This window comes from Papilio polytes, unplaced genomic scaffold (genome assembly GCF_000836215.1).
Source record: "Papilio polytes unplaced genomic scaffold, Ppol_1.0 DF823510.1, whole genome shotgun sequence".
NCBI classification, from domain to species: Eukaryota; Metazoa; Arthropoda; class Insecta; order Lepidoptera; family Papilionidae; genus Papilio; species Papilio polytes.
This window is the reverse complement of record NW_013525694.1, coordinates 1,222,089-1,231,924: the sequence shown is the minus strand read 5'-3', so window position 1 is coordinate 1,231,924 and position 9,836 is coordinate 1,222,089. Positions and strand designations below refer to the sequence as shown.

Sequence of the window (9,836 nt, the reverse complement as noted above, 5' to 3'; positions counted from 1 at the left end):
TGGGAGCTTGTCCCAGGCAGCGGTGGGCAGCGCCTTTTAGGTGTTGCCTATTGTCACGCAGCCGAAACAAATAGTTTTACCTTTTTCCCCTTTGTCAGCAGACCGCCCATTTGCTCCAGGTAAACCCGGACGGCCGTCAAGACCTGGATTACCACGTTCACCTTTGGGCCCTCGATCACCTTGAGGGCCAGAGTGCCCCTAGAGAAATGCAAAGTTATACTACACTGATGAAGGTAAAAGGTATATAACATCAGTCAGACAAGACGAAGTAAAACAAGTAGATAGACAATATAGTTAAATTTAACGGTTTAATTGGATAAAGTCTACAAAAAACTAGAATAAGAATAGCACTTCATGAGGAAGTAGAATATTTAGAATTCGGAACATAGGAAAATACCTACGTTAACTTATGATTTTTTTTTATGAATTTCATATTTTAAAAATTGTGGTATCATTTAAAATTAACTTACACGGTCTCCTTTGGCTCCGTTTTGACCTGGTTGTCCTCTTTCACCTTTGGGTCCGGTGAAGCCCCTTTCTCCTTGTAAACCCATTGGACCTGGTTGACCCGCATCTCCTTTAGGCCCCGGCGCACCTGGTCTCCCAAGAACTCCGCCATATGATCCCATCAACGATTCCTTAAAAAACATAACTTGTTCAAAGTTGTGTGATAATTTGAGATTAAATTCGTAGACAGGGCAAAGGAAATGTGTTTGCCACAAATGGCAATGCAGCAGTCTACTGGAATTTATTCTTTACGTGTTAACTGCCGAATACTGAAACTGTATTCAATTAATCGTCAAATTCTATTATAATTTTGACAGCTGACATATTGTAAGCGCCTTTTATGAAGCTTAAGATTTGCCGCAGTCTTTGAGCGTTAGACTCATAATTGTTTTACTACGTAGTCCATATGAGTCATAACATGTTAAATTTTTTATTTTTTATTTGTAAATTGTCGTATATTTTAATTTTAATAATTTATTTAATACATGTAAGATATATTACATATAATTGAAATATTTACACTTGACAAAAATAAAAACACTAGATCTACGTATAACATGACCTAAAGCCGGCTACGTGTGCGCGCACCCTATGACCCATGATCGGGCAGCCGGGCTTGTCACACAGCCCACTTAGGATGCTTAGGATGTATAATTTATTCCTCGTTTAAGAAGCAATTAAGAGATATTTTAAGTGACAAAATACTCTAATGAACCAATCTCATATCATTAAATTTAAATAAAACGTCAACGTATATAAAATGGACTGATATTCTGTCGTTTACTGATTTTAATTGATCTCAAAACCCATCTTGAACATCAACTATTAGTTATGCTACTCTACTTTTTACTGGTCATTTTAAAAAGTGTAGCGGCGTCACTTGCAACAAAGTAACTATTTAATCATTCTTTCTTATAGATGGCAGTAATCATACTTTTAATAAGGTTATAAAGTATCTAATTGTCTATTATCAAGTATTGTTATGGTCATTGAATTGTTGCAAATTAACCAAAATTATAATACCGGTTATACGGAAAATGCGATGTTGTTGAGAATTATAGCAACATTGTTGTACAAAGTACTACTTTGGCGAAAGATTTTTTTTTGTATCGATTAATTTATATCTATACTAACATTATAAAGGTATTTTTGTATTTATCGGAATAACTTAAAAACTACTTGTTAATTTTTTGTGAGTAACATAATAACTATATTTTTAATATTTATTAATTTAAACCGGACAAAGTCGAGAGCAACTGCTAGTGCTTAATAAATCACTACTGAACATCTACTTTCAAGCCATAGATTTTTTAAATAAATGTATATTGTGTTAGTAACTTAGAGAAGAAATGTTATCAAATCTAGCCTAAATAAGTGAAATCACATATAAAAGCAAATTTATTTTTTGCGTGATTTATAATATTCCAAATACGAGTAAGATAGAATTTTTTTTATTATAAAATGCTACTTCTAATTGAACTACATATCGCTGCATTGCTTACCTTATAAATATGTCTCGGTTTCCAATTAGACTGAATGAAAAAAGAAACAAATGAGATAACAGGTAGCATAACCTAAATTAACTTGCACGTAAAACTAAAATACACTTACACAAAGGAGGATTCATGATTATAAAAATATTTTTTTTTAATTATAATTTCTTTTTTTTTTAATTATAATTTCTAACATGACAAGACATATGACAATGTAATGTTTTTTTTTTAAATTCAACTAAAAAACGTGGCAAGATTTTTTACTTCTTTATTTTCAATTTATGAATAAGTGGTAAAAATTCACACATTAAACAGACCCGTTCTCTTTATAATAACAACATAACTATAACGAGTTCTGATTTACGTACAAAGTGTACGAAATGAAATAGGAGGAAAAGTATTTAAGAAGCAATATAATTTATATTTCCTAGCTCTATGTCCTTGAAAATAACCAAATGATAAAAAAAATGATATTGTAGACGACTCTTAGACAATCTTACGAATACAGTCTTAGTTTCAATTAAATTTTATACTACGAGTAATTAAGTTTTCTAGACCTAAAGTAGACAATTACTAAAAACTTTTTTTTAATGAACTAGACTAAAGCAAATATTTATGTTTACCTCGAAATTACTATAGTCTGAAGGTCCAGGGGGACCAGGCGGGCCTGGTTGACCGGGGCTACCCGTTCTCCCGTCCACTCCCGGCTCCCCTTTAGGACCAGGTTGTCCCTCAGGACCACGTGGTCCAACATCCCCTCTTTCCCCTTTCTCCCCTCGTAGTCCCGCTGGACCTCGTTCACCAGGCACACCCGGTTGACCCTGAAAATAATTTTAAAGTGTACAAGGGGAATATGTAAAATTCAACTGCCTACCGTGAAGGAATGAAAGTGGGACGTATTGGCTAAACTTTAGGATTTTTATGTAACTATTTATATTTTTGTTTTTATGTGATATTTTCGTCAGCAAAATATTACACCGGATCTATATTATCTGTACCTTATCAGTTAATACTGAAATAATTTTCGTGATTGATAAATTTTTGTAAAAACAATTTCATTTATCGGTCACAACGACATTTGAAATAATCTTACTGATATTATAAATCCGAAAGTTTAGATGGATGGACGTCAGAGTTTGTAGTGTAAACTGCTGAACGAATCTCTAAAGGTCTCAACGAAGAACTAGAAGAACTCATAGGTTGCTAACTTTTTTTTTATGGTACACAGGCGGAGTTGTTGGAGAATGCTAGTACACAATAGTAGTACGAGTATATAAGTACACACTTTAAGTACTGTTGACACGCGAAATACTTTACTTAACATGTTAAGTATTTACATTAAATAAAATAATACAAATCACTAATTACTGATTAGCGATATACTAAGACATCAAAATGATCTTAAACCAACGATGTTGGTTAGATGTATACTAGGTTTGCACGCGACTTCGTCCGCGTGGTATTAAAAAAAGCTTACGTAACCTACGCGTTCTTTCAGGTCATGGTCTACATTTGTATCAAATTTCATCAAGATCCATGAAGCCATTTTAGAGATAAGTGGTAACAAACATCATTTAAACAAATTTACAACATTTGTATGATGAATGAGACTAGAAAGGTATGCTAGGAGTACGCTAAAGGTATATCTGAAACTGCCTTTACCTATATCGCTAGATTTTAGGTAGTTGGATTTTTGCACTTTTATCAATCAAACAGAGTTGCTCCCATAGAAAGTTCTCGATATTTTTCAATTGGTGATTTGAAGTAACTCTTTATTGGCAGGAGGAACTGAATCAGATATTAATCAAATCACGTAAAGAGTCTCTAACGAGATCCCTGTAAATGTAACGCTTTTCGTTGAATACTTACTGCAATACCGGGCGCACCGATCCTGCCTTCGATACCCATCACGCCAGGAGGTCCGGGCGGACCTCGAAGTTCTGGAGCCTTCTCTAACAGGGAGAGTATGATGGTCGCGTTGCACCCGCACTGGCCCAGCGACGCGTAATGCTCTCCGAAGATTTGCTGTAAAAAAAATATAATATGTAAATTACATTGCTTTAACTTTTTAAAGATATTGTTGCTATTTAAAACGGTAACAATTGTGCCTGTAAAAAGCTCAACTAGACAAAAGGTGGCAGAACTAGATACGTGCATGAACGTATCTATTTTTATTTAATATAGTTAAGAAGAAAATCGGGCACTACCAGAAAATCGTCATAGACGACCCGTCCCTTTCTGACAGCTGTCAATGTCATTTAGATGTATTGGAATAGCGCCTCATTATGGCAGGAGTCAGTGGCCTGAGTGTTTAATTATAGTAATATTAATGTCCTTACAGTATGTACATAATAAATATTATATTCACGTAAAATGTATTTGCAATAATTTTAATAACTGAAGTTTACATTTTCACCTCCTCTTATAAAACTATTTTGTTTCATTGAACTTGTTATATTAGAACAGGAAAGTTTTTAAAGTAAATTTAATATAGCTGTACGTTGCCGAAACAACTGCCACCTTCTCTTAAAAATAAAAAAAGACAAATTAAAAACATCAAACGAATTACTAAAATAATCTCACAAGTTGCATTTAAGTTTTCACTATTGTTTTGTGTTGTTAATAAGTACTTGGTTAGTTCACAATTTTTTATTTACACAGAAATCTGATTTCTTAAAAGCATTAATTATATGACGTTTTTGATATCTAGCTAAAGACGTAAAAACCTTGATTAAGTATACATACCTTAACTTCCGTCTTCTGCAAGAAATTTAAAAACTCAATCAGAAAATTTAAAAATCATTTATTTCATGACGTAATAACAAAGACAACAAATTTAATATCATATTTAATGATTAAAAAACAATTTAAAAAGTTCCTGTATTAATTGAAATGTATAGCTAATAAGGAAATGCTCTGTACTACCGCAAACTAAAGTTTTTTGCACGTTAAGAGGTTACTTAGCAACAGCTACGCATTAAATCAACATAATTTTACAGATATTTTGCCTACTTTTATAAGAATAAGAAGAGGATGTTGCTTAAAATCTTTAGACCGCTTGTATACCCACGAACATCTCCATAAGCAGATCTTTGTTGCCAGTTTCTGCCAAATTAGAATAAAACCAAAAGCACTTGACACTGGCCCAATCCGCTGAGGGAGAGCCATAAACAAGAAATAGAATAGAACAGATGAGTATGAACTGAAAAAGTATATTCCCCTTTCAATTATTCTCGATTCGATCATCAATTCCATCTTCCCTCGCTTAGGTAGGAGTAGGAACACTGTTTAGCTCTTGGCTTCGCATGATTGCCGCAGCTGCACGCCGCCCCAACAACGTGAGTGCGGTCTTTGTGAATAATTAGTAAACCTCTATATCCATCACTCTTAACCTGTGTAGAAACGGACTCCCCTGGTTTTAGTGGGTACAAACCTCACATACCTGTCTTCCCCCCTATACAAAAAAAGGTAGGAGTGAAAAGGGAAGAAGACAGTAGCCTCCAGCACCAGACTCAGATAAAACGCAATATTTTCTTCGTTCAGAAACAAAATAGAATACTTCATTATTAGAATAATACTTAACATGTTTGAATTATTATTCTATGTTCCTTAATGGCTTGCGAATATCGTAGAACAATGCTTATAAAGTCGATTTTAAATTGCTTATAAACAGGTGCTTTAAATCGTTGGACCGTGACGTACAAAGTATCTCGTATTGTGAACTTTAAAGGTTCCGCTCCGTAAGTTTTATCGGAAATTTAATAGAGTTCTGGATCATCACATTTGAATTACGGTGAAAATAAAATTTTAAAACTGGTTTTAAATTTTATGGTACATTATAATCATTTAATGAATACAAAAACATAAAACATTAGCTTTTGCCCGCGACTCCAACTGCGTGGAATTAAAAATAAAAACAAAGAAAAACTTACATCTCCTAGACTGTCCTCTACAGCCGTTTTGGCGGTAAACTCTAACAAAAAATCATCCATCCAAACTTTAGCATTTATAATATTACTAAGACTAGTAAAATAAGTACAGTATTAAAAAATATATGTTGTAATCTTGGAGTTATTAACGATTAAAGTAAAGATGAGGCAAAGCAACCAAGCAATGATATTCGGGTGACGCCCATGCTCTTTAATATCTTAGGAGTTACATTTTTTCATTGACTTATAGTATTTGTCTTTGTTAATGCATGCTCCAAATTATAAGGTCGCGGACGGACAGAACACAAGAGTTCCGGGGGAGTTTGTTACGCAATAACAAATATCCAAAGAGTCACATTTGACCAAACTAATTCCAACCCTCAACGACATTACAGATAAAAGTTAGGTAACACACGACTGGTACGGATCGGAATGTGGCCGGTGAGCGAAATCAAATAAATCAATACCTCAAAACGAGTGTTGGAAGCGCGCCAAGAGCTTAATAAACTTTGTTAGAAACGTTAAATTCACTTCTCAATGTGAAGTACACCAAGTTTCCGTCTAATTGAATTAATAGAACATTTTAAGGACTTGGTTACGAAGTTGCTAACTATTAGTTCGTCATATTTGCTAATCACAAATATTCAGGCGCCCAACATTCTAAAAAATCAGCCACGAGCAATCTTAACAGTTGGGTTAAATTTTACCAAAGAATAATAAAGTAAACGGAGAACAATATACATCATCGTAATATTAATTATCTAGACTTTATTTTATGATTTGATTTTATTCATAGCTTTATTGTTTTTTTAAACGGCTATAGAAATTTAAAAAAATTAACATTAAGATTAACATGAATCAAAATTAAGTTATTTTAAATTAATTACACTATAGTATTATTTTAATAGTTTATCTATTTTACTTCTATCCGATCAGATAAAAACTAACACATAATGAAATTGGAGTAAACGGATATTACCTCAAATAGCTATAATAAGCAACATAACATTTATCTTTATATATCTGTTTTTAAATTTAATTGGTACAAATAATAATAATCTTAGTAAATATACAGTTTACATTTTCCTAAACGGACTTCTAAGCGTGCATTGCTGTCGTATTAAGCTGTGAGGATACCATACTGACTTTATCTGTTGGCAAATAAATGTATACCACACTTGGCGTTGACAAACATTCGGTTAGACGTACTTAAGTAACTGGCTTGTATAGCGTGATGATTTTCTTTTTTTTAATTGAATTATTTTTCACTAAGCGGTTCATAATGTATACTGGTATATCGTAATATAAATAATATTATAAATGCGTATGTTTTGATGGATGGATGTTTGTTAGAGTTTGTAGCCTAAACGGCTGAACGTATCTTGATGAAATTTGGCATAGACGTAGAGGGATATTCTGGAAGAACACACAGGCTACTAACTTTTGTTTTTTTGAACTGCACAAGGACGGAGTCGTGGGCGACAGCTAGTTAGTTATAATTAGGAACCTTGACTATTCTGTGCATGTTTTGATTAATCAATAAAATCAGTAATAAAAATTTATTGCTCTCAATCAATAATACCTTTACTAATAAAAGCCTTGGCATGTATGCACTCGCAGCAATTGTGACATTGTTTATTACAAGGGCTTTTAAAATAGTCGCTTGACCTAATATTTGTTGTATCTTTAACGTCATAAGTGCTAGCAGGGCTCTACAATAACTACTAGAGTCTAGTGGTAATGACGTAGTTCTGAGGCATGTTGGAATAATTTAATTTGGTACGAGCAATTTGTTAGTGCATAAAGTGGCTTGTACTTCTCAAATGCGAAGTGAGAGTTAAAGACGTAATGAGTCGACACTAAGTAGACAATTTCGATAGATATTGTTCTGTCAGATAGCTATCCCAATTAATTACTTCGAACAGAAATGATTACTGTAAACGTATGATTGCCTGGTATGTATATTTGCCTGTTTGATTTATTCAATCCTTTAGATTGTTTTTAGAAATTTTCTAGGATAGCTCTTCTTAAGAAAACATTAATGATAACTTAATATGATTTATTCTTTGGAGCATATATCTATACTAATATAATAAAGCGTAAACACACTACTTTGTGGCGTAATACGTCAGCAATCACAGCATATTTTTGAATATTTCTTTCTTTAATAAAAAGCCCTACACTTACGTCACGTTTTAGGATATGTATTTTCACTCTATTAAACTTAAAGGGGAAATAAATTGGATACAACCGGTTATGAGGGGAATCTGCGAACATCAAGGAAGTAAGATTGCCATAGTTTGTCATCAAGTCATGTCATTTTGACATTTACAATTGATAATTTGACAAATATAGACAATAAAATAAGATTTTCATAAATTCATGCGGATGAGGTCGCACGGGAACAGGTAGTTTTAGGATTAAGTAAGTTCAACTTGTACTAGTCGTAGGAATAACTTTAAAATATACTTACGCCGTCTCCTGACCCTGAAAACTCGTGAACTGGTACTGTCCCTGGGGTTCCTGGCTGGCCGGGAGGTCCTGGAGGTCCGGGCGGACCTCGGATTGATTCTCCAGGCGGACCCTATACAAAACAAACAAGTGCAATAAATATACTGAAGAAGTACAACTAGTTGTTAAGATTTCGAATTTAGTTATTGAATTATTGTTATAAGAACATGTTTTCTTGTACAAATAATATTTGTTCAACGTATGTTTTGGCAGTGGAACTTTGCTTTACATGAAACAATGAAGTATTTCTAAACATATTTATTATTAGAACATGTGTTATGACTGTGTGCAATATAATTTGAATTCTGTCTTGCCCTTGGTCCGCGATCTCCTTTTTCTCCTCTCATACGCGGTGAATATCCTGGAATGAAAAGATAAAGTTTACTGTTTTAAGATTGTGTAACTGCAAGTTTACAGTTTAATAATTTATATTTCCTTAATAATAATTAATAATTCACTGACTTAAAGTAATTAATTAATCTTAAATGTAATATTTACACAACAATATTGCAAGCGTACTTGGAATATAAAACAAAAAATTCACGAAAGGTAGTGACGAATATTGACATATACAAAAATCATTATCGACTTACAACGAGATATGCAACACTGGATGTGGCATGAAATATGTAAGTTAAACTATAATCTAAGTTTCTGGTCCACTGTTAAAGTAATATTACGAGACTATATAACAGTAATTTATAAATTCACAGATGAAATTATATAATTTGTCTACATAATAAAACCTTTTAACAAAAATATTATTTGCATATTTTGTAACGTGAAAGTTGAAAAACAAAGCACAGTTATCACATCTGATAATACCATAGGGGCTGTTGTCAAAATATGAAAACAACTTTGACATTTATACGCAGGTATAAAAAAATAAATGCATTTTAAGAATATGCTATTACATTTGAGGTACTGGCTACTTTCAAATTAAGAAAAGACATGGTAATAAGGTAAGAATATTATCTCATCATACAATTTGTCTTAAAAACTGTTTTAGATTTTTTAAATCGAGCTCGCAGTTTATTGTCTTCAGTAATATTATACACAGGTCACAGTTTATAATATTTCAGTCCAATGATAGTAGTAATTGCTGTATTATAACTGGAAGGAATCAATCCACACAGTGTGGATTTAATTTTTTTTAAATTGTTACCTTACACCCTATATTTGATCGCTAGACTGGATTTTTTTAAACTTGGCATTAAGTCAAGATCACAGTACCATCTTAGTAATATCATGTTAATTTTAAAAAGTGATCAGTCGCACCGTCAAGTCCCGGCGGCAGGGGCGGGAAGGGCGGAGGCATGGTGCCATAACGACCGGACCCCTCGGCATCCCCCTCCTCTTGGTCCACCTGAATCAAATGTAATTAATTGATGACCCG

The 9,836-nt window shown here is 33.2% G+C and overlaps 1 protein-coding gene across 5 annotated transcripts in view; it reads right to left on the bottom strand.

The window, feature by feature from the left end:
- Positions 1-9,836, bottom strand: part of LOC106104589 (collagen alpha-1(IX) chain-like) — a 109,705-nt gene that overhangs the window by 16,518 nt on the left and 83,351 nt on the right. For 2 of the 5 annotated variants that reach the window (XM_013284669.1, XM_013284664.1), the window contains 9 exons: positions 9,719-9,806; positions 8,755-8,801; positions 8,403-8,513; positions 4,746-4,760; positions 3,870-4,025; positions 2,624-2,821; positions 2,010-2,039; positions 471-638; positions 81-198 (listed from right to left, as the gene is read on the bottom strand). In XM_013284669.1, coding sequence (XP_013140123.1) covers positions 81-198; positions 471-638; positions 2,010-2,039; positions 2,624-2,821; positions 3,870-4,025; positions 4,746-4,760; positions 8,403-8,513; positions 8,755-8,801; positions 9,719-9,806 — 931 coding nt within the window. The remainder of the gene's footprint in view (positions 1-80; positions 199-470; positions 639-2,009; positions 2,040-2,623; positions 2,822-3,869; positions 4,026-4,745; positions 4,761-8,402; positions 8,514-8,754; positions 8,802-9,718; positions 9,807-9,836) is intronic. The other 3 variants (XM_013284666.1, XM_013284665.1, XM_013284668.1) reach the window with 3 other exon arrangements.